Raw genomic sequence first — 25,730 nt, 5'->3', positions numbered from 1 at the left:
AGGGTACGGTAGCATAGTGGTTATGTTACTGGACTAGTAATCCAGCGTCATAAGTTCAAATCCTGTCACGGCAGCTGGAGAATTTAAATTCAATTAATTAAATAAAATCTGGAATTTAAAAAAACTAGTATCAGTAATGGTGGCCATGAAACTACCGGATTGTCGTAAAAACCCATCTGGTTCACTAATGCCCTTTAGGGAAGGAAACCTGCTGTCCTTACCCGGTCTTGCCTAGATGTGACTCCAGACCCACAGCAATGTGGTTGATTCTTAATTGCCCTCTGAAATGGCCTAGCAAGCCACTCAGTTATAAAAAGAAGGCAGCTCACCACCACCTTCTCAAGGGCAATTAGGGATGGGCAATGAATGCCGGCCTTGCCAGCGACACCCACATCCCACGGAGTGCAGCGGAACACAGAGTGAACACTTCAGAGTTTAGTAAGTGGGGGAGTTCGGTGAAGTGGGGGAAGGAGCAGAAGACTGAGAGTGGGGATAGAAGCAGCAGCAGACCTGCAACAAGAGACAACTACTGTACGACGTCGCAGGTGAGGCAGGAGAGTCCGAGAGGTGAGGACAGTATAAAAGGAGAGACCGAGAGCGGGAGGAGAGTCTGAGAGGTGAAAGCAGGGTAAATCTAAGGCAAGTCATGGCAGCAGAGCTCGCACCCATGATATGCTCCTCCTGCACTATGTGGGAAGTCATGGATGTTGTGGGAAAAAAATCACCACTCGGAGTCAGACTTAAAGATTCAACATGCAGTTTATTCTGTGACTGTGGGAAAGACAGTTAAAAGTGTTGAGTTTGTACATTCCAGAACTGGCTTACAGTCTGGGAATACAAAGACATTTCACAACGAACTGATAAAACTATAGAACCAGACTGCGTGAAACAAAGGCATACTGTCTTCAGGTGATAACATGGACATTACCAGTGTCCCTGGCGACCATGTGTGCAGGAAGTGTGTCCAGCTGCAGCTACTGGCAAACCGCATTTCGGAGCTGGAGCTGCGGGTGGATTCACTGTGGAGCATCCGCGATGCTGAGACTATCGTGGATAGCACGTTCAGTGAGGTGGTCACACCGCAGGTAAAGATTACACAGGCAGAAGGGAAATGGGTGACCGCCAGGCAGAGTAAAAAGACCAGGCAGGTAGAGCAGGAGTCCCCTGGGGCCATCTCCCTCTCAAACAGATATCCTGCTTTGGATGCTGTTGGGGAAGATGGCTTATCAGGAGAAAGCAGCAAGAGCCAAGTTCATGGCACCACGGGTGGCTCTGCTGCACAGGAGGGGAGGAGAAGAGTGGCAGGGCTATAGTGATGGGGGATTCAATTGTAAGGGGAACAGATAGGCGTTTCTGTGGCCGTAAACGTGACTCCAGGATGGTATGTTGCCTCCCTGATGCTAGGGTCAAGGATGTCACGGAACGGCTGCAGGGCATTCTGGAGGAGGAGGGTGAACAGCCAGTAGTCGTGGTCCATATCGGTACCAACGACATAGGTAAAAAAAGGGATGAGGTCCTGCAAGGTGAATTCAAGGAGTTAGGAGATAAATTAAAAAGCAGGACCTCAAAGGTAGTGATCTCAGGATTACTACCAGTGCCACGAGCTAGTGAGTATAGGAACAGGAGAATAGACAGGATGAATGTGTGGCTGCAGGGATGGTGTAGGAGGGAGGGATTTAGATTCCTGGGACATTGGGACCGGTTCTGGGGAAGGTGAGACCTGTACAAGCGTGACGGGTTACACCCGAGCAGGACCGGGACCAATGTCCTCGCGGGGCTGTTTGCTAGTGCTGTTGGGGAAGGTTTAAACAAGAGTGGCAGGGGGATGGGAACCTGAGTGGGGAGTCAGAAGGGAGTAAAGTTGAGAGCAGCAAGAGCGGGGAAGACCCAGGGGAAATTTACAATACAAATAGTACAAACAGTTGTTCAAGAACAAGTGAAAGGGAAAAGCATAGAACAGCAGAAAGAAAGTGTACTTTAGCCATGACAGATAAAGTGAAAACTAGAAGGCGTAAGGCGATTATCCCAGCATCAAAGCTGAAGGTCAGACTAGGGTGTGTGGCCCAATTAAAAGTTCTATATACAAATGCACGGAGTATAAGGAATTAATTAAATGAACTACAGGTTCAAATTCAAATTGGAGGGTATGACATGATAGCTATTACTGAGACATGGCTGCAGGATGATCAGGATTGGGAACTAAATATACCGGATTATAAGGTCTACAGGGGAGATAGGGAAAATGGAAGAGGGGGAGGAGTAGCCTTAGTGATTAGAAATGAAATCAATTCAATGATAAAGAAGGATATAACGAGAGGTAAGCAGCCAACAGAGACCTTATGGGTTGAATTGAGAAATAGGAAAGGATCTAAGACTATAGTGGGAGTTGTGTATAGGACCCCTGGCAGCAGCTCTGAAGTGCTAGATTGTATAAATGCAGAGATTAGACAAGCGTGTAACAAAGGCATAGTGATCTTAAAAGGGGACTTTAACCTTCACATAGATTGGGGAAAGCAGACTAGCAACTGTCAGAAAGGTAGTGAATTTCTTGAGTGTGTCCGGGATAGTTTTCTACAGCAGTATGTCCTAGAGGCAACAAGGGGGCAAGCCATACTTGATTTAGTAATGAGTAATGAACCAAATTTAGTTAACAGCTTAACTGTGCGTGAACATCTATCCAATAGCGATCATAACATGATCGAGTTCAATGTAGCGTTTGAAAGGGAAAAAAGTGAGTCAGCTGCTAAGATTCTAGACTTGGGTAAGGCCGACTTCAATGGGATGAGACAGAGACTGTCCACAGTAAACAGGAAAAATCTGTTAATGGGTAAAACGACTGATGATCAGTGGGAAATGTTTAAAGAAACTTTTAATGAGATACAGAACTGGTTTATACCCCTGAGGGGCAAGAACTCTACTTGCCAAAAAAAACAGCCATGGACAACTAAAGAGGTAAGGGACAGTATAAGACATAAGGAAAGGACATACTAAAAGGCAAAAAATAGCACAGATCCTGGCGAATGGGAAAGATACAAAGATCAAAGGGTCACAAAACAGATAGTAAGAGCTACAAAAAGAGAATATGAAAAGAAACTTGCAAGGGTTATCAAAACCAATACAAAGAACTTTTGTAGTTATATTAGGAAAAAGAGGGTGGTCAGGCGCAGTGTTGCCCCCTTAAAAACTGAAAGTGGGGATATTGTCGTTGACAATGGGGAAATGGCGGACATATTGAATAATTACTTTGCGTCAGTATTTACAGTAGCAAAAGAGGATAGCATGCCGGAAATCCCAAGAAAACTAATATTGAATCGGGGACAGGGACTCAATAAAATTAACATAAGTAAAGCAACAGTAATGAAGAAAATAATAGCACCAAAGAGTGACAAATTCCCAGGACCAGATGGTTTCCATCCCAGGGTTTTAAAGGAAGTAGGTGAGCACATTGCAGATGCCCTAGCTATAATCTTTCAAAGTTCTCTAGAGTCAGGAACTGTCCCTCTAGATTGGAAAATTGCACATGTCACTCCGCTTTTTAAGAAAGGAGAGAGAGGGAAACCAGGGAATTATAGACCAGTTAGCCTAACATCTGTTGTGGGGAAATTGCTGGAATCTATAATTAAGGATAGGGTGACTGAACCCTTGAGAATTTTCAGTTAATCAGAGAGAGCCAGCATGGATTTGTGAAAGGTAGGTCGTGCCTGACAAACCTGATTGAATTTTTTGAAGAGGTGACTAAAGTAGTGGACAGAGGAATGTCAATGGATGTTATTTATATGGACTTCCAGAAGCCATTTGATAAGATCCCACATAAGAGACTGTTAGCTAAGTTAGAAGCCCATGGAATCTAGGGAAAAGTACGGACTTGGTTAGAAAATTGGCTGAGCGAAAGGTGACAGAGAGTAGGGATAAGGGGTAAGTATTCACATTGGCAGGATGTGACTAGTGCAGTCCCGCAGGGATCTGTCCTGGGGCCTCAATTAATCACAATATTTATTAACGACTTAGATGAAGGCATAGAAAGTCTCATATCTAAGTTTGCCAATGACACAAAGATTGGTGGCATTGTAAGTAGTGTAGATGAAAACATAAAATTACAAAGGGATACTGATAGATTAAGTGAATGGGCAAAATTGTGGCAAATGGAATTCAATGTAGACAAATGTGAGGTCATCCACTTTGGACCAAAAAAGGATAGAACAGGGTACTTTCTAAATGGTAAAAAGTTAAAAACAGTGGATGTCCAAAGGGACTTAGGGGTTCAGGTACATAGATCATTGAAGTGTCATGAACAGGTGCAGAAAATAATCAAGAAGGCTAATGGAATGCTGGCCTTTATATCTAGAGGACAAGAGTACAAGGGGGCAGAGGTTATGCTGCAGCTATACAAAACCCTGGTTAGACCGCACCTGGAGTAGTGTGAGCAGTTCTGGGCACTGCACCTTCGGAAGGACATATTGGCCTTGGAAGGAGTGCAGCGTAGGTTTACTAGAATGATACCTGGACTTCAAGGGTTAAGTTACGAGGAGAGATTACACAAATTGGGGTTGTATTCTCTAGAGTTTCAAAGGTTAAGGGGTGATCTGATCGAAGTTTATAAGATATTAAGGAGAACGGATAGGGTGGATAGAGAGAAACTATTTCCGCTGGTTAGAGATTCTAGGAGTAGGGGGCACAGTCTAAAAATTAGAGCCAGTCCTTTCAGGAGCAAGATTAGAAAACTTTTCTACACACAAAGGGTGGTAGAAGTTTGGAACTCTCTTCCGCAAACGGCAATTGATACTAGCTCAATTGCTAAATTTAAATCTGAGATAGATAGCTTTTTGGCAACCAAAGGTATTGAGGGATATGGGCCAAAGGCAGGTATATGGAGTTAGATCACAGATCAGCCATGATCTTATCAAAGGGCGGAGTAGGCATGAGGGGCTGAATGGCCTACTCCTGTTCCTATGTTCCTTGAACGAATAAAAAAAAAGATTCCTCTCTACGAGGTCCTTCCTGTTCTGTGGAAATGTACTTTCTTTATAGTCTCTGATATCGTAACCAAAGATCCAGTTGCTTGTCTAGTAACAGAAATATTTCTGCCATGTTCTAATTCATTGAATAAAGGCCTAGAATTTCCTCAAAGTGAGTTTTGCCATTGTTGCACCCACCGGTGGCCTACAGAGGGAGTTACATGCAGATTTCCTGGGACTGCTCATTTGCATGCCCATTGGTGCAGTCATTGGCATGAAACAGGTATAAGCAGCTGAACTATTGAAACTCCTGTGCAGCCTTTACTAAGACAGTTCACTCTGTATTCTTCAGCTGCAGACTGGGGGGTCAACCAGGTAAGATAGGAACTGTGCTTGGCTCTTTCACTTGATGCTCTAATGACTTCACTGCATGTTTTAGCAATATTTTTTATTATACTTGGCACCGAGCCAGAGAAGAACACAGAACTTCACTGCTTGAGACCTTCAAGCCCTTCTCGAGGAAATTGAAGGCAGGAGGCACAGACTCCTGGGTGTGGGTGCCACCCAAAATGTCACTTGTGCTGCCTGGAGGGAGGTGCCACTGGAATTGAGTGCCAACTCACTCAAACCCAGGACTGCAGATCGGTGCTGAAAAAAAGTGCATTGACTTCAACAGCGCTGGCAAGGTCATGTGTGGACAAAGAGGGTTGATGTGTTGTCATTGTTGTAGAATGGGTAGTGGATTGAGGGAATCCATCTATTTGCAAATGGAGGTGGAGGAGGTCAGGCTGTGGTGTCAAAGGTAGATTTAGTTACACTGAGAAGAAGTCTGAGATGATCTGTCCTCTAATGCTCCTTGCAACAGTTAGCGAGGACTCCTAAGATGAGGTACATCATCCTATTGTTCTGTTTTGTGTAGTTCTGGATCCACCAGAGCAAAAGGGCCTCTTCATCGGCCATGTCAAAGTGCAGTCCTTCCTGAATTGCGAAGTTCTGAAAGGCACAGCAAGATATCACTATTCTGTGGAGCTGTCCTGAGCTGTCCAGGCAGCGATAGCGTGCTTTCAACACCCCAGTGGTCCCCTCGATGACCAGCTTAGTGGATGGCATTGTCTCTCATTGTACCTCTGCCCTGCTGTTTGGGCTTCTCTGCTTGGGGTCATTAGCCAAGGGAATAGGGTGACTGCTTCATTACCCAGAAGCCATCTGTTGAGTTGCCTCTCTTCCCTCAAGAAATCAGGGAGGGCTGAATGAGAAAGGATGAAGGCATCATGGCAACTTCCTGCATATTCCTGATTGCTGTCACATACTTTTTGTTCACATAGCCAAGTTGGTTTTCTGTGGGCACCCTCAATACAACATGGGTTGTCATTGATTGCACCCTGGACTTCAGGGAAGCCAGCAACCCTATAAGACTCAATGGCTCTATCTCTCTGCTGCCTTGCTGCAATTCCAAAACTTATGAATTGGGTTGGTCTTATGTAAAGAGCGTGATAAATGCATGCCCTGGCTGATATTGCAAAGATCCCCCCATGACTGCTTGAAATGTGCCATAGAGGCTACGGGTGGTGATCAATTCCATAACCTCTGAGAGCACATTGCAGGCAGATGAGCCTGGCTGCAGGTCTTTATGCAGTAGATCACATAAACGTCCTATTGCCCCTTTGGTAAAGCACACACTTCTTATGCAGCACTCCTCACAGAGGTTCTGAAGTTTCCTTTGCTGCCTGTATATCCTATTGGCAGGGGATGGCGGGGGGGGGGGGGGTGCGGGGAGGGTGCGGGGCGCGGTAGGGACAATATCTGGTGGGCTGCATTCTCCTTAGATACTGCCTGACTCTCCTTAGCTCCATCCTGTGTTGCTCCTCCCCCTCCATGATAGTGGTATAGATTGGAATGCCCATAAGAAAATCAATTCTGGCTCCTAAGAAGCCCTGACAGTGTGGTGGGGAGGAGGGGGGGGGGCGGTGAAAATCCCCTGTGAGAGGCAGTCAGAAGCAAGTGTAGGTCTTAGTAGTGTTAAATCCAAGAAAACAGGTTTAATAAAGCCCTTCTGAGCTGTAGAAATCAGTGCTTAAACTCCTCAGACTCCTGAACTTCATAAACTCCTCATTCCTGCCTTGATCGGGTTGTCCTGGAGCTGCTCTACCTCATATAACTCAGTCTAACCTGCCCTGAGTGCTAGAAAATTCTACAGAAAAACTTAACTAAAAAAACTAAGCAAAATCCAATAAAAAAAACCTCCCAGCAAGCAAATAAAGATCCAACAAAAACCTAGTTAAAAAAATTTGTCAAACTCCAACCAAAAGTCCTAAATTTAAAAAGCCTCTGGCCTTCTGGAGCTACCTTCTGCTCACTTTTAAGTTACACCTGAAGATGGGCAAGTACTTTGGGACTCCTAAAGCATGCAGCAAAAAAGCATAGGGTGGTTAGTTTTCAAATGTATTTCACTACTTACAGACACTACCACTGGAAGACCTTAAATTATATTAGCTAAATAGTTAAAAATAGTAGCTGTGCAGTAACAAATCTGAACATTAATAGACATGGATTTAACAAACTGAGCTCGTTATTGGTCTTGATGACAGTCTTAAAGTGTCATACTGGTTTGAAATTGGTAGCTGCAGTTTGAATTGCAGCCAGGGTGAACCCTGCTTGGCTCCTGCCTGGCTGCAACTTTAACTGCTGATTATCACGAGTCAGGCTACCCACACTATTCATTGGCAGCACGCCTGTTCAGGGGGCCAGCTATCGGGCCTCTTAAAGGTCGGACCTCGTGACTCCACTTAAAGGCAGCCAGCACCTCTTAAAGGGGAGGTGCACTTTGGCTCTCAGAAGGATGGATGCACTTGGAATGAGAGAAATGGCTGCTAGACATGCAGATCGGCCGCCCGGTTCACCTTGGAGGCACTGGTCTGGGCATTGCACAGGAGGAGAGACATCTTCTTTCCCCCAGGGGGCAGGAAGCCCTCCATGTATCAACTCCATTGCCAGTGGGAAGAGGTAGCAGAGCAAGTGAAAGTCAGGAGCTTAGTTCCTGAGACATGGCTGCAATGCCGGAAAAAGTTAATTGACCTCACCAGAGTTGTCAAGGTGATAATACTGCTCTCTTACTCTCTGCTCACACTTCCACCACCTCCAGCCTCACTACTAACAATACTCCCCTCACCCACTTCCCTTCACTGTCCTACCGCATCACACTTCACTACACCTCTATCTCCTCACACTCACACACTCACCACTACTGCAACCCTCACTTCCCCACAACTCACATCTGACAGGCTGCACACCAGCTATTCTACAATGATAGGCATATTCTCTAAACACCTCTCAAGATTGCCACAAACAAACTCCCTTCTTCCTTGCTGAAGAAAGTCACTTGCAATTCCAGACAGGACGTTGTCACTGGAGGTCTTCACATTCTCTCCCCCTTGAAGAAAAGGTGCTGGCAATCACGGGCAGGGACAGAGTCATGGCTGCGACGAGTGGCATCGCTGGAGGAGACATCGCATAGTTTTTTCACACCTTATCCTCGTTTTCCCTTATTACTTCTATCTCACCAAACACACCCTGCGAGCTTGTGCACAATAACACAGAGCATGGAGGAGTCCAGCTCCTACTTTTGCCAAGGCTTCATGCAGAGCATGAAGATCATTCTGCTCAGAATGGACCGAGCGGTCAGCTCCATGAACACGACAGTGGCAGCCACCATGATGAAGCCTCTCCTGACAGCTGTGACATCTTCCAGGGCAGCTCGCACTGCTGCTGTGGAAGCTCAGTCAGCTGCCATCTTGGCTCCGGGTACCAATGTTGGCAGGGGCCTCCAAAGCGTCGCAGCAGCCCTGCATGTACTTCTTGAGCAGAGCAATCGGAATGCTGAGGTACAGTCCCAGGAGAGCGGCCTTGGCTCTATGGGAGAGGCACCCGCTGTCCTCTCTCAGGACAGCAACATGCTTGCTCCCCCGCCACCCCCTCTGCCAGTGTTCTTGTTAGTGCCACACAGCCAGCTGGGCCAGACTGCTCCAGCAGCCCAAACTGAGATGCTGCAGTTGGGCCCTCAAGGCCCACAGCTGTTTGAGGTCACCTACCAAAGCCATCTGAAGTGTCCCTCAATAGAATCTCAGCAGTCTTCCATCTCCCAAGCCACTGGGGAAGCAACTTGTAGGAGCACACAAGACTGGCACAAGGGTAATTATTTCTGTCAACTGTTAGATAGAGATGAAATTGAATTGTTTGATAGTTGTTTGAGTTATTTTTGTTCTGGATTTGATGTTGGTGTTTATCTTTGTAGTGAAGTGAGGGCAAGACCCATAAAGCTGGACTGAAGGTGGTAGTAAGTACAGTGGTAAGGATTGTGGGACTGTTGGTGTATTGGGGGTGGGAGGGATGATTTAGGTGAAGTGCTCTTCGATGAGCTGGGCTCTGAGAGCTCTTCCAGCTAGCGGTATGAGTGGCCGAAGCCGCTCCTGCTTTTCCTCCTCTTCATGCTCCTCCTGCTCTTCCCAATCCCCAGGTGATGATAAAGTTGTGAAGCATGCAGCAGATGACCGTTAATCTGGATACACGCTCAGGGGTGTACGGCAAAACTCCTCCGGAACGGACCAAGCAGCGGAAACATTGCTTGAGCACACCGATTGTTTGCTCGATCACGTTTCTCATGGCGGAATGGCTCTGGTTGGTGGCCAGCTCTGTAGCTGTGCCCGGGTTCATGACAGGAGTCATGAGCCATGTCCGGAGGGGATATCTCTTGTTGTTCAGTAACCAGCCTGTAGCCTGACGGCCTGGTTGGAATAAAGGTGGCACAGAGGACTGGAGCAGGATGAAAGAATCATGACTGCTGTCGGGATAGCGGGCACAGACCTGCAGGATGTGCTGCCTGCAGTCGCAAACCAGCTCTACGTTGATGGAGTGGAATCCAGGCTGGTGATAGTGAGCATGCAGAGCAATGTGGATGCAGTCTATGGCACCTTGCGCCCTGGGGAAGCCTGCCATGCGGGCAAAACCTAGTGCTCTCTCCTCCTGCTTCACTCTGTCCATAGGGAAGGAAATGTTAGTGTTCCTCCTGTTGTAGAGAGCCTCAGTGACCTCCCTGACACAGCGGTGGACTGCAATCTGTGAGATGTTGCTGATGTCACCTGCAGAAGCCACAGGCAGTGCTGTCCATGCCCTGGTGCAAGGCTCGAGTTGTGGCTGCAGCAGGTGGCATAGCTCCTCTTTTGTGAAGCGAAGGCACCTCAGATATTGCTTCTCAGTAAAGTTAATGTAGGAGAAATGCTCCCTGAATACCCGCTGTGGGCACGGCCTCCTGCGCAGTGCCCTGCTCCTGCTCTCTGCTATCTTCCCCTCATCCATCAGCCCGAAGGCAGCCCTTTGAAACCACCCATGACTCTAGTCAAACTATTTATCAGGCAGCAAACAACACCAGCAAAATCTTGTTCTTTGCAGACAAAGTGAACTTTCCAGAGTGATAAAACACACCAAGAAACACCCAGAAGTTAACCAGCAGCCTGAAATGACAAACCAGCATCTAACTTGTAAGTTCTGCATGATCCCTTTAAATAGCAGTGGTGAGGGTACCTTCCTGCTGGTTAGTGCCACGTATTGCTGGCCGATTCCAAAATCAGAAAAGGGTTGTGGAAGAAGTGCAGGACTCTAATTTAAATAAAGTATTCATTACTTTAAATACTCCGGCCTGCCCTCCTGATGCCAGCGCAAAAGCACAATCCAAAATGGCGGGTGGCGCACTTCCAGCTGGAAATGTGCGTGTGCTTCTAGCTTAGGAGGCCGTTTAGTGCTCGAAAAATGGGCGCTGCAATCAAATTCTAGGCCATTATATTTAAGTTGAGGTAAAGTAGGTTTAAAAAGTGCCCAAGTGATCCAATGGATACCTGAATAATTTGTAAACCAGATTTGATATTGCACTGGAGTCAACACTTCATGCAATGTCAAACTGAAGTGATGTGAAACTGTCCCCTCTCCAGTAAGTCTCAGATCATTTTGCTACAGAATCAGGTCAGGCGCTGAGTTCCATAATAAATGATGGTGGACTCTGTCTACTTTTGTGTCCCCCTAATATAGATTAAGAGGTGATCTAATTGAGGTGTTTAAGATGACTAAAGGATTTGATAGGGTAGATAGAGTGAAACTATTTCCTCTGGTAGGGGAGTCCAGTATAAGGGGGCCTAACTTAAAATTAGAGCTAGGCCGTTCAGGGGTGATGTCAGGAAGCACTTCTTCACACAAGGGGTAGTGGAAATCTGGAACTCTCTCCCCCAAAAAGCTGTTGAGGCTAGGTCAATTGAAAATTACAAAACTGAGATTGATAGATTTTTGTTAGGCAAGGGTATTAAGGGTTAAGGAACCAAAGCAGGTGGGTGGAGTTAAGATACAGATCAGCCATGATCTAACTGAATGGCGAAACAGGCTTGAGGGGCTGAATGGCCTACTCCTGTTCCTATGTTCCTAAGTTCCTAGTCCCAGCATTAGGTGAGTGATTTAACCTTGAATTGTAGAGGGGAGCCCACACTAGCATCAGCTTACTCTGCACGAAACTGGTTGTCAGCAATGTGTGTTGGCATGTGGTTTGTGAACGTCACAGTTTGGCTACTACATTGCAGGGTATACTCTGACTCAGACTGACATATCTCACGCAAGGCCGTTTCCCATGGATGTAGAGAGGAATAAATAGAAAGGAGAAATAAAACTATTGGCAGCACCAGAGCAACACGAACAAAAGGGAACTTTTAATGCGCTTAATTTTCTTTCAGTAAAGCACAACTTTACAAACAATTTTCTTTAGTATAACTTGAACCCTCATTACTGGTTTTGTACTGTGGTTTTCACACTGTTAGAACATCCGTATTTGTTGTCATGGTAACTCAACAGTGGTCACTGAGAATCGAACTAAGTATAAATTTTATTTTTAAGGAAGGAACTGACTTTTTCCTTTTTTATTCTTGTTCCGTTTGCTTTTGTGACTCGTAATTTTTGCATAGTGGTTTTTTGTTATTCCTTTTGCAATTACAGAAACAAGACCAATTAGCAGACAAAAGTTTACCCATTTACAAATGTTGAATTAGAAGTCTGGGTTGCTTTTTTGTTAATAAGCTAGAAATACTTCAGCTACTTCATTTGACTGATAAATACAAGCAAAGTTAACTTGGCAGAGACAACTAATCCTTTGTTGTAATGTAACAGCCCTTTTCTGGTGCACTACAGCAGAATGACATAAAACGAGTGATCTATCAAAGATAGAGTGACCCTGTAACTTATTTTGTGTCAAGGAAAGGCTCAAGACATTGCTTAAGAATGCTTTGCAGAAATGGCTTGTATAGGACAGTCCTTCAGTGGAGAATAAAAACAACACAAGCCAAGTCTGTCACCTGGTGCTGGTCATTATCAGTGACATCATCTCTCCAGACGTAGATTTAATCTGCAATGCAAGGTGTTATCTTGACCCAGCGGTAGCATTGTCGCCTCTGAATCAGAAGGTCGTGGGTTTTAGACCCACTCCAGGATTTGAGCACATAATCTAGGCTGACACTCCAGTGCAGTACTGTTACACTGTCGGAGTTGCTGTCTTTTGGATGAGACGTCAAGCCAAGGCCTTGTCTGCCCTCTCAGATGGATGATAAAAGATCCCATGGCACTATTTGAAGAAGAGCAGTGGAGTTCTCTCCGGTGTCCTGGCCAACATTTATCCCTCAACCAACACCACTAAAAAAAAATCATATTACCTAGTCATTATCACATTGCTGTTTGTTGGATCTTGCTGTGTGCAAATTGGCTGCAGGAAGAAAGAGCCTCAAAATGAGTCGCACGCAACCCCCAGTTCTCTGAAGCCTCTCTGGAGGTCTCGCTAGAAGAGGTCAGGGCAAGGAGGAAAGTTTTCTTCCAGACGGTGGGAGGAGGATCCCAAAACACCAAGTGCACCAGACATGGAGATACATTGCTGAGATTATCAGGTTCAGGAGCATCATCCCCAGGACCTGGATGCAGTGCAGGAAGCGCTTCAGTGACATCTCAAGACTAGCAAGGGTGAATACAGTTCTTCATTTCTCCATATCTATCAATAACACATGGTAATGGTCCGTCTAAGGATACGGGGTAGGACATTTAGGACGGAGATGAGGAGAAATTTCTTCACTCAGGGGGTGGTGAACCTGTGGAATTCTCTACCACAGAAGGCTGTGGAGACCAAGTCACTGAATATATTTAAGAAGGAGCTAGATAGATTTCTTGACACAAAAGGCATCAAGGGGTATGGGGAGAAAGCGGGAATATGGTATTGAGATAGAGGATTAGCCATGATAATATTGAATGGCGGAGCAGGATCGAAGGGCCGAATGGCCTATTCCTGCTCCTATTTTCTATGTTTCTATGTTTCCTCCTCCCCCTCACTGCACTCTCTACAACTCCCTTCCCTTCATCACTTCCTTCACTACCCAGCATGAGGGCACACTAGACCACTTCTCAGTCCCATTACAAACACACACTCACCACTTCTTTGCTAATGGGAGGGATGGATGAATGTCGCAGAAAGATGGTGTCATGGCAGACTTGCATTATCCTTTTGTGGTGATCACACACCATTTAGACATTGATGAAGTAGAAACAATCTTTAGTGGTTGTAATTAAATGTTTATAGGGGGAGAGATCAAATTCAGTAACAGCAGTGCATTTATATAGCAAATTGGAACCAAAAAAGAAATGTAAAAAACTCACAGATGCCTGCAAGCTGCATGAGGCAAGCCCCTTTGATGTGTTTCTATTCCTTTAACTGTGACAGAGAGCAGGGCACTGACATAAGTTCAAAAGATCATTTATGTATAACCACAACTCCAATGTCAGCATCAAGTCATATACAGAAGTGATATGAAACTTGGAAGAACGGGTTGGAATGTGGTTCTGTTTCATGTCAGAAAGGTGTATGAATATGCCTGATGTGTCCCTGCCCTTGCTACAGGCTCTTCACATCAGGAGTTTTGCCATTTTTATACTATTTTGTTCTTCATTTGCACTCTTCACTTCATCATTGAAACAGTTGAAATCACATTGTGTACTATAACGAACACATTTAATGATGGCACTAACTGTTTAAAATAAAAGTGTCAATGCTTTTTATAAAATAGTGGGAAAAAAAATTCATACGAAATCCACATATTAACCAATATCCCACACATGGTTATTTTACTGTTGAATAGTTAGTATTTTCTCATCTGTCAATTTACTCGAAGAGGATTGAAATCTGTGTTCTGGTTTGGCAAGTCTGTGTTGAAGGCTGTCGTTATTGGTGTATCTACAAGTTACTAGAATGTGCTTGTTCACCATTTAATAGGTATGCATTACAGCATTAGGAGCTGCCTTTCTAGATAAAGGAAAGTCATGCCAAGGCACTGCAGGCCAGTGTTTGGAACTAGCAGCAATGTAGGCCAATCATGTGCTCATAGATCGGCAAATACTCCTCCGATTAGTTGCATTGTATTCAGGCCACCAGTTGGGTACTTGGTGAGCTTCACAGAAGGAAGAAGAACAGCAAGAAACACTTCTTTCACGGTTCTCCCTTTATGATACAATATCTGGGCTTAGATGGTATGGCATTTTTTTTGGCTGGGATTGCAATATATGTGAGTGGGGGACAGGAAATTAGACAAGAGACCCTTTTGTGGCATCTCCACCCGTTTCCCGCAATGTGCTATTTAATGTGCAAGAGCTTCAATATTATAATCTATTACTATGTATGTAAGTAAGGCACAGCATTATTTCCTCTATATTTAGACACCCATCTTGAGCAGGCATAATGCGTTAATTTTCATTTTTCTAATGTTTTTCCAGGGCTGGTGCTTTCTCTCTGGTTATCTGCAGCAGCTCCACCAAGATCTGCGCTATGGAGCTGATGATTTTATAAAACCTACCTCTTTGAAAAAGCTTTGGTGCCTGAGTGTAACACTAATTGGGACAGTAACCAACTTTTGTTACATCCAACATGTGCCCCGATCACCAGCACAGTAGTGTATTTGAACAGTTGATAGCTCCATATCTCACCAGAGCTATCAACTTAAAAGATCAACTGGTTACAGTATCAGATGATTTTGGGGCTTCCCAGTAAACACTTGATATATCAGACAGTCATTTGTAATGGACAGAACAGCCATGCACAAAGCAGTGTGTTAAAAATGGCTTGCAATGTATAGGCTTTGTATATCGCGAATAGTGACATATATCACTGAGTTTTCTCGAGAGTTATCTTTTATATTTTCCAACCATTTCTCCACTTATTTTCCCCAGGATAGCTCATTATCAAGCTGGGTGTTTGAAACTCAAGGGGGCTTGGTACTCTTACAGGGGACAAGTAGACAGACATCATCATCATTGTCATTTAAATAATCATTCATGGCATATTTTTTTTAAAATATATTTATGGAATTGTCACACTTGAAAAATAAGTGGAATGAAACAAAGGCCATCTTTTGACAGAGGAGCTGGAATCCCTGCAAGCCGAGTGTCCTTAACTATCATTTTTTTTAAAAAGAGAAAGAAAGTCAAGGTTGAGACTCACAGCCTGAAGAGCAATTGATCTCTCACCTAACCCTGTGATTACTTAACAGCAATTAAACATTGTGGTCTTAATGGGATGCAGCTTTACCTTAGCAGCAGAATAATGCATCATACATCACATGGTATAATGTGGCCGTTATAAAACAACATATTATTTGACTTACCATGAGTAATACAACTGGACATCCACTAGTATATATAAAACATGGCAACTTTATTTGATATTTGATTTGGAAAATTAAGTTAAAGCTTTTTTGTTCTGACTGGATGAAAATCGATATTACAAAGTTAAAATTGATACAACACATGGCGATAGTGGAATACTATTACCGGTGGGTTCTATAATTAACACATTCACTGTGCTGAACTGTGAAATGTTTGTGGTTAGTTAGTTGCTGTACAGATCAGATCTTTTAACGCGATAAGGGAAAGATCAAGTCATCTATATCTATCACAGAAAGCAACCTGAATAGATTAAGAAAAGGAAAAAAGAACTCACTCGATTTTTCCTCCTTTACTGAGTAGTCATGGATGTTAGAGGTTCCATCGAGGCCAGGAAAATTCACCGAAAGCACCATGTTTGTAAGGGTGCAATCTTTCCTCATTATGAATGTCTGTAAATATGAATGAATTATGCTAAATTGTATTAATCAAACTAGGTTACAGGCAATAAGAGGACTCAGAAATAATGCACACTTAATACCCAAGCAAGCAAAGAGATATATTTGTACATCAAACACTACCAGTTAAAAAAACCATAAAAGTAGCTATTTGTGTACCTGCCATTGGAATGTGAAAGCATTGTCCATTTAATATTTAAGTCTAACAATGGGAATCGTGGTATCACTAACCGTAACTTTAAAGGGTCAGATGAATAGCATAATTATGAATAAACAATTTCTATCTGTTCAGTGGTGAGTTGGCTGTGCATGAGAGGGCTATGCATTATTGCACTAAAAATGGAGCATGACCATCACAGATAACACCTATTTTGTTTTAAACTGAGTACAAAGCACGCAATTTAGATTTTCTATGTGAACTTTGTGGGTGTGACAAAGGTGGGAGGGCGACCAGGTCCATGTACAGTAAGTAAAGTTCTGTAGAGGTTCTTTTAAAAAAAACTCTTAAGCCATTGGAATGTGAAAGCATATAATCTGATCAATAATAGTTTTGACATATAAACAGACAATACTGAAAGCACTCAGCAGGTCAGTACACATCTGTGGAGAGACAATGTAGATCGATAGATAGCTTGATTGAATGAATTTGCATTTGTATAATGCTTTTCAGAGCCTCAGGACATCCCAAAGCACTTCACAGCCAATTAAGACATTTTCAAGTTTAGACATTGTAGTAACGTGGAGAAATGTGGCAGCTAATTTGTGCACAGCAAGATTCCACAAACAGTATTGAGATAAATGACCAGATAATCTGTTTTAGTGGTGTTGGTTGAGGATAAATGTTGGTCAGGACACCAAGAGAGTTCTCCTGCTCTTTTTTGAATAGCGCGATGGGATTTTATATCCACCTGAGAGGGCAGTTGGAGCCTTAATTTAACACCTCATCTGAAAGAGGACACCTCCGACAGTGTAGCACTCCCTCAGTACTGCACTGAAATGTCAGCCCAGATTACATGCTCAAATTCTGGAGTGGAGCTTGAATCGGCGACCCTCTGACTCAGAGGTGAGAGTGCCACCGCTGACAACAATTCAGGTATAGGCCCACATCAGAACTGGAAATAATTACAGATGAATGGCATTTAAAACAGATCGAAGGGGGAAGGAAAAATCTACTCAAATAGACACAACCTGTTTACTTTTCAATTGTGGCAGTTTATAGGGTCACACAAAACAAGAGTAGAAGCTAACCAGTTAAATTTTAATGAAACTACAATAATGTGGGCTCATGCACTCCCCACCTCAAGTTTAATATAAACTTATAAATCCCTGTTGATTATTATTTTTGTATTTCAGAAATTTTGGAAACAGCTGTGCCAGCTATATGTAGTGCCTGTTATACTCAAACAGAGAGAAGACTGTCTGAGACAATCACTGTGTGATCCTTGCCAGTACTTTAAAATCACTTGGAAGAATAACACAGTGGTCGAGAGCAAACTGTAAATAGTATGTTAATGTAAATAAAATGATGTTTATTATAGCATTGTATAAAGCATCAATTTCACAACGAAAGATTAAAATCTGTAACATTTTGATTGTGGATCCCTGTGTCTGTTGGTGTATGTCTGGTCCTGGGTTTGTGTTCTGTCTGCTTTTCTTTGTGTTTGTGGGGTAAGGGGGTGTTTTTCTGTGTGTGTGTGTGTGTGTGTGTGTGTGTACGTGCATGTGTGGCTCTGTTTATCTTGCTTGTGTGTGTCTCTTTAATCCTGTGCTTGTCTGCATCTGTCTGTTTATCTGTGTCTGTGTATTTCTCTTCCAGTACGTCAGACTAAACATTGTCTATCTGCATCAGTGTGCCTTCACATATACCTATGTAAAATATCACTTAAGATGGTTTTGCCTGTGTGTTTTGAGTGGATACCACATAATTCCTTAAGTATATCATGATACAGGGAACAGAAGAGGAAAACTAACCATAGGTAATTCTGGGCTGATACTGCTCTGGAATAATGGGTGTCACCAGGGATTCCCCAATAATGAGGCCCTTAGATTTAGTGTGGGTTCATAGTTTTATAGCAGTTGTTGTTTTATAAGAGGAGGTTCGCTAGTCAAGTAAAATGAAAATTAGAGCTTTCTATAAAAGGACATTATTTTGATAAGAGGTCCTGTAAACTGTTTAGACAATACTGCATTTTAGCATTATCAATGCTGAAATGCAGTTTAACATCTTAAAAGAAAAGGACAGGTTGTGGTGATGTTTAGTACTGGGGCCATCCATTCCAGTAGCTTTACTAGATAGCATTCCAGGTTTTGTGTCAGCAGTGGTGAATTAGATGAAGAAGACAGGAAGTAGTAGAGAGCAGAGAGGCTGAAGAACATGATACAATAAACAACATGCACAACATATTACAATTGCTTTGAACAAGACCATGCCCTGACCCCTTTATTCATTCAAGAGACTATGCACCTCCATTTATAATGTAAAAATCACTAGTTTAATCAAATAACTTTTTGGAGTGATTTTTCCTTTCCCCCCTGTTAAAACTCTAAATTGATAATACAAGGATGTCAGATCCCTGAATGTGTCTTATCACTTATTATAATCATGATTATTATCCAATATTCAAATTATATTAAATATATTTTGATTCAAAATCTTTGTCTGAAAGGCCTTTCCAAAAGTGATATGATTCTGCCGAGGTAGAATATTTGTCACAGCATCCAGTGAGAGATTTTCACTTACACCCCAGTCCTTCTTATTGCTAATGCTGTATGATCTCTAGGGTTTCAAAGGCTATGGACTTGAAACAAATAGTTTGGGGCCCAATTCTCACCCAAAGTTAATTGTCCCTGTTGATTATTTCACAGGATTGGAATTTTTGTTTCTGGGTTGCCTTTAACCAGCAACACTAATGAATAACTAAGGTAAAAAGAGATGCTGAGAGATAGCATCAAGCATACAGATATATATCTATAACATTTAGGATGAAGAGCAGTTCAATAGAATGTACTTTCTTTTTAATTTACCAAAACCCACATGTGGAGCCATCTTACTCAAAAGCAGTTGTGATAGGAACTTAGGAACAGGAGAAGGCTATTCAGCCCCTCGAGCCTGTTCTGCCATTCAATTAGATCATGGCTGATATGTATTTCAAATCCATTTACCCGCCTTGGTTCCATATCCCTTAATACTGTTACCTAACAAAAATCTGTCACTCTCAGTTTGGAAATTTTCAATTGACCTAGCCTCAACAGTTTTTTGGGAGAGAGAGTTCCAGATTTCCCCTGCCCTTTCTGCTTCCTGACATCACCCCTGTGCGGCCTAGCTCTAATTTTAGGGTTATGCCCCCTTATTCTGGACTCCCCCACCAGAGGAAATAGTTTCTCTTTATCCATCCTATCAAATCCTTTAATCATCTTAAACACCTCAATTAGATCACCCATTAATGTTCTATACTCAAGGGAATACAAGGCTAATCTATGAAACTGATCAAATTAAATTAGATACAGATTATTAGGACAGTCTCAATCATCCTTGATACTGAAGCATGTAACATTGTTGAAATGATTGAATGTAACTGAATGTTTGATCAATCATGATGAACTGGTGTGACATCATGGCTGAATGTGGATTCAGTGTCCTTCATGGTAAGTGATGTTGCCATACAAAATGAATCAAAGATTGCTAGGATCACATTTGTGGGGCAACATGTATGTCAGTGTCCCAGCTATCAGCTGAGATGCTGCAGTATTATGTGGTGTTAAATGACTACAATCTAAGTGGCTGACCCAATGTGCATCACCATGCCAATAGTGGCTGGCTCAATGATATGTCCGTTCATTGTTTGAACTGGAATCAATTTCAGTTGTTTGTTATTGACTTATGATAAACAACAGCAATGAAGAACATTAGAGCACTAAAGAGTGACAAATCCCCAGCACCAGATGGTTTCCATCCCAGGGTTTTAAAGGAAGTAGGTGAGCACATTGCAGATGCCCTAACTATAATCTTTCAAAGTTCTCTAGATTCAGGAACCGTCCCTCTAGATTGGAAAATTGCACATGTAACTCTGCTTTTTAAGAAAGGAGAGAAAGGGAAACCAAGGAATTATAGACCAGTTAGCCTAACATCTGTTGTGGGGAAAATGCTGGAGTCCATAATTAAAGAGAGGGTGACTGAACACCTCGAAAATTTTCAGTTAATCAGAGAGAGCCAGCATGGATTTGTGAAAGGTAGGTCGTGCCTGACAAACCTGATTGAATTTTTTGAAGAGGTGACTAAAGTAGTGGACAGGGGAATGTCAATGGAAGTTATTTATATGGAATTCCAGAAGGCATTTGATAAAGTCCCACATAAGAGACTGTTAGTTAAGATAGAAGCCCATGGAATTGAGGGAAAAGTACGGACTTGGTTAGGATGTTGGTTGAGCGAAAGGCGACAGGGAGAAGGGATAATGGGTAGGTGCTCACATTGGCAGGATGTGACTAGTGGAGTCCTGCAGGGATCTGTCTTGGGGCCTCAATTATTCACAATATTTATTAACGACTTAGATGAAGGCAGAGAAAGTCTCATATCTAAGTTTGCCGATGACGCAAAGATTGGTGGCATTGTAAGCAGTGTAGATGAAAACATAAAATTACAAAGGGATATTGATAGATTCGGTGAATGGGCAAAACTGTGGCAAATGGAATTCAATGTAGACAAATGTGAGGTCATCCACTTTGGACCAAAAAAGGATAGAACAGGGTACTTCCTAAATGGTAAAAAGTTAAAAACTGTGGATGTCCAAAGGGACTTAGGGGTTCAGGTACATAGATCATTGAAGCGTCATGAACAGGTGCAGAAAATAATCAATAAGGTTAATGGAATGCTGGCCTTTATATCTAGAGGACAAGAGTACAAGGGGGCAGAAGTTATGCTGCAGCTATACAAAACCCTGGTTAGATCGCACCTGGAGTACTGTGAGCAGTTCTGGGCACCGCACCTTCGGAAGGACATATTGGCCTTGGAGGGAGTGCTGTGTAGGTTTACTAGAATGATACCTGGACTTCAAGGGTTAAGTTACGAGGAGGGATTACACAAATTGGGGTTGTATTCTCTAGAGTTTTGAAGATTAAGGGGTGATCTGATCGAAGTTTATAAGATATTAAGAGGAACAGATAGGGTGGATAGAGAGAAACTATTTCCGCTGGTTGGGGATTCTAGGAGTAGGGGGCACAGTCTAAAAATTAGAGGCAGACCTTTCAGGAGTGAGATTAGAAAGCACTTCTACACACAAAGGGTGGTAGAAGTTTGGAACTCTCTTCCGCAAACAGCAATTGATACTAGCTCAATTGCTAAATTTAAATCTGAGATAGATAGCTTTTTGGCAACCAAAGGTATTAAGGGATATGGGCCAAAGGCAGGTATATGGAGTTAGATCACAGATCAGCCATGATCCTATCAAATGGCAGAGTGGGCTCGAGGGGCTGAATGGCCAACTCCTGTTCCTATGTTCCTCTTTCCTTTGTTGACATGCCCTGTGGAATATATAGATCAACAGAAATAATAGTTGTTACAGCATGTCATGTATAATGCACTATGCTATCTACTGCAGGATGTGTGAAACAATCACAGCTAGTGACACTAATAAAGGCATTTTACTTAACAACTTGACGAGTCTGGGGAGAGTAATATACTAAAACAAGCTCCCAGTATCAGTTTTAGATTCTGAAATTATTAAAATCAATGTTGAGTCCAGAAGGTTGTAATGTGCCTAATCGAAAGATGAGATGCTGTTCCTCGAGCTTCCGTTGAGCTTCATTGGAACAGTGTAAGAGGCTGAGGACAGAGAGGTCAGAGTGGGAGTGGGATGGGGAGCTTCCGGTCTCAACATTGATTTTAGTAACTTCAGATCATAACCACTGCTCCCATTTTTTCTGGATAGCCAGTGCTGCTAATGGTTCTGATGTTGCTATTTACAGCTCCTCCGGCCCATCCTTTGTTTCTTTACTTGTCCCATTACCATTCTCTTTGCCTTGCACCATCATCCCTTTTGTCACTTAATCATTCCTGCATTCCATTCTATCACAGACCTTCTCTTTTGTTCTTTCCTCCCCTCCCCCCACTTCCCATGGCCCTGTACTTACTTAAAAAACTGTTTAATCTTCAACTTCTGACGAAGGGTCTTTGACCTGAAACATTAACTCTGTTTCTTTCTCCACAGATGCTGCCTGACTTGCTGTGTATTTCCAGCATTTTCTGTTTTTATTTCATTTAACAGCAAGGATCTTTTTCCTTCAGCCTAGCAGCTCTGCTTCTGCAACTAAATGTCTACAATATGGTGTGGGGAGGATTCCTTTAGCCTCACATTTGTAACCTTTTAGGGACTTGGCTGAATTCCTGAGGCACTGTGACCTGAAGTTTTCCTCTGCGAATCTTCCTGTTTTCGAGTAGTCCCAGAGCAGTGTTCTGAGGAAAATGGGGTGGGAAGGCACACCACCATATCTCGCAAAAGTCAAAGCATAAAAATAATGGAATAAAAATATGGATTTTTAGTGAAGAGAATGCAGTTTCAGTTTGGCAAGGGGTATGTCAAACTCACAGGTGTTTTGTGCCTTAAAATGAACATTATTCATAAATATATAAAAATAGGAAAAACAGCCTGCTTCTAATTTTTATGTCTTTTCTATTTTGTATTTTGTGCAGTCATGTTCGTTTTAGTTCCTTCGATTCCACAATTTCCCAATTCTGTAATCACAGTGATCTTACTCATCTTTGATACAAAGTACATAACAGAAGTATTCTCTGTCAAGATATGGGACAGAGAAGAAAAAGAATTGGCCCTAAATAAACCTGCCATATCTATCTATCTCACAGACACACACACACACACAGGAATTAAAAAAGGAACAAAATGTTAGAATGGCCACACTCATTAAATAGCATCAGTACCACAATGTGTGGCATGCGTTCTATTTAGAGATGTGAAAATAGAGCATCCCATTTCATTAGCAATGGTGCTGTTACTAAAGATGGTAGAAGCACATTCAACTTCACCTTGCTACCCTCATTACTTGATTGTATTTACACTAATAATGCTTACCTTGGATGTGAACCAACTGTGGTGGTATCACACCATTTTGATACTGAGCTGAGGAAAAAGTCTGGGGTCCATTTTCACTGCCAGAACTGTGGTAGAACGAGACTCTCAGCCACCTGCAGGAGGGGATGTGGACCCTACCCCAAGTTCCGGAGACAAAGTCATTTAAATAATTGGGGCGGCCGGCCCATGTACAAGTGCAGTAGATTCACCCCGACTGTCTTGTGGGAAATATGAGTGGCGCCCTGCTGCTCCAATGGGCAGCCAGAGACCCTTATCAGGCTGACGAGGTCAGTGCAATTTATTTGTCACTCTGAAAGGAAACCACAGCCTCCCTTCTAAAGGTAATCTGGGATTCAATTACCTTCGCTGAAAAGTGTTTGTGGAGCTTTTGGAAGGCCCTGTACAGAACTCACATCAGCTCTCTGTCACTCCCACCAGGCCTAAGGAGCGCATAATGGGCAGAATTCCCAGAGTAATCCAACACCTATGTCCCCAAAGCTGTCTGTGGATGTTGGGAGGTGGCGATCAGAAGACTCAGCTTCCTTCTTGTTGATCGAAAATTCTGAGGTAAGTTATGTGAGGTGGAAACCCAGCAGATCAAGGTTCTGCCCCAAATTATGGCCTTTCTTCCACTGGTTTCCCCCTCTCCCTCTCCTGAAGGTGCTGACTCTGGCTGGGTTCAGTTCTTGGCCCCAGAATTTCAGCCCCTTAATCTTCAAATGCTTACCATCAAGGGGGCAGAGGTTCTGAAAGACGATTATACCATGATTAAAGATTATGTTACACCTCGGCCAATCTGGAAGGGGGAGGGTACTTTAATAATTGATTGGGTGTGTGGCCATTCATCCTCATTGAATCACATAACCATTGTGCATCATACAAATGCTCAGCTTGATATTAAACAGATGTGTATTTTGCACCAAGGTGTCCTCTGGTACCTCTCCCAAGTGGCCATTATTCATGTATGAGCCTTGGCGATAAGTCTCAATGGGCTATACAACAGCAGAGAGCAATTCACACACACACACACACACACAGGTCAGTGGATAGTAATCAGGAGTGGGAAATCTGGCCCAGCCAGTTCACGCTAATGCCGATTGTGGAACTCATTCTGGCCAAAATCAGCTAATTCAACACAGAATGGGGATTGAACCTCAAATACTGGATTTTTCCTCTGACTGATTACAATTTATTTCAATTCTTTGATTAGACGTCTAGGTTTCCATTATTTTCTATTCACACAAATTGCTAGTTAATTTTTATATTTCCTTTCTGCACTACACATCCTGTTTACTCAGATTATTGGCAGATTGATTTCTACACAGAGAAAAAGTCTTATCCCCACTTGTGTGCATTCCCTCTCCTATTATGTTGGCTTCCTTTTTTGAATTGTAAACAATTTTACAACACCAAGTTATAGTCCAGCAATTTTATTTTAAATTCACAAGCTTTCGGAGGCTTCCTCCTTCGTCAGGTAAATATCATTTACCTGACGAAGGAGGAAGTCTCCGAAAGCTTGTGAATTTAAAATAAAATTGCTGGACTATAACTTGGTGTTGTAAAATTGTTTACAATTGTCAACCCCAGTCCATCACCGGCATCTCCACATCCTTTTTTGAAGTAAACATTATCTATTATGATACATGTACTTGATCTACTATCTTGTTTATATTATCAAACTGAGGTCAGATTGGGTCTGAAAAATGGCCAAACCAATTTTAATTGTTGCAGGGTAAGTGCTCCTTCATTCAATATAAACAGACGGTCAAATGGCAACCAAATTTTCTCACCACCAGTAACAGCCACTACCTCTATCAAATTCTGCAAACTTTCCATTCTCAGTTCCCTGAAATCAAAATATATATATTTTTAATTGTCTGCATGTGAACACAAATATGGTGTCGGACATGAGTGTGTCGGCAAAAATTAAATAAAAACCACATCGATGGAGCTAACCCAATGACAGCTGTAATGTGGAACTGCCCATAGAGCAGCCATACTGAGAATTACAGATCGAACTGCTATACAGAGAGCTGTCCATTGAACCGTAATACAGAGAGCTGCCCATTGAACCGTAATACAGAGAGCTGCCCATTGAACCGTAATAGAGAGCTGCCCATTGAACCGTAATACAGAGAGCTGTCCATTGAACCGCCATACAGAGAGCTGACCATTGAACCGTAATACAGAGAGCTGCCCATTGAACCGTAATACAGAGAGCTGCCCATTGAACTGTAATACAGAGAGCTGCCCATTGAACCGCCATACAGAGAGCTGTCCATTGAACCGCCATACAGAGAGCTGTCCATTGAACTGCCATGCAGAGAGCTGCCCATTGAACCGCCATACAGAGAGCTGCCCATTGAACTGCCATGCAGAGAGCTGCCCATTGAACTGCCATGCAGAGAGCTGCCCATTGAACTGTAATACAGAGAGCTGCCCATTGAACTGCCATGCAGAGAGCTGCCCATTGAACTGCCATGCAGAGAGCTGCCCATTGAACTGTAATACAGAGA

General features: G+C 43.0%; 1 protein-coding gene and 1 long non-coding RNA gene across 2 annotated transcripts in view; one reads left to right on the top strand and one right to left on the bottom strand.

Annotated features, from left to right (window-relative positions):
• Positions 1–25,730, top strand: part of LOC137326643 (uncharacterized) — a 135,136-nt gene that overhangs the window by 89,530 nt on the left and 19,876 nt on the right. The gene's annotated exons all lie outside the window — the stretch shown is intronic.
• rin3 (Ras and Rab interactor 3) overlaps positions 1–25,730 on the bottom strand; it is a 91,222-nt gene that overhangs the window by 54,909 nt on the left and 10,583 nt on the right. Inside the window, exon 3 of the mRNA XM_067991932.1 lies at positions 16,012–16,126. Coding sequence (XP_067848033.1) covers positions 16,012–16,126 — 115 coding nt within the window. The remainder of the gene's footprint in view (positions 1–16,011; positions 16,127–25,730) is intronic.

Source organism: Heptranchias perlo, chromosome 10 (genome assembly GCF_035084215.1).
Source record: "Heptranchias perlo isolate sHepPer1 chromosome 10, sHepPer1.hap1, whole genome shotgun sequence".
NCBI lineage: Eukaryota > Metazoa > Chordata > Chondrichthyes > Hexanchiformes > Hexanchidae > Heptranchias > Heptranchias perlo.
Note: the sequence above shows the minus strand (reverse complement) of the source record. Positions and strands in the feature narration are given on the sequence as shown.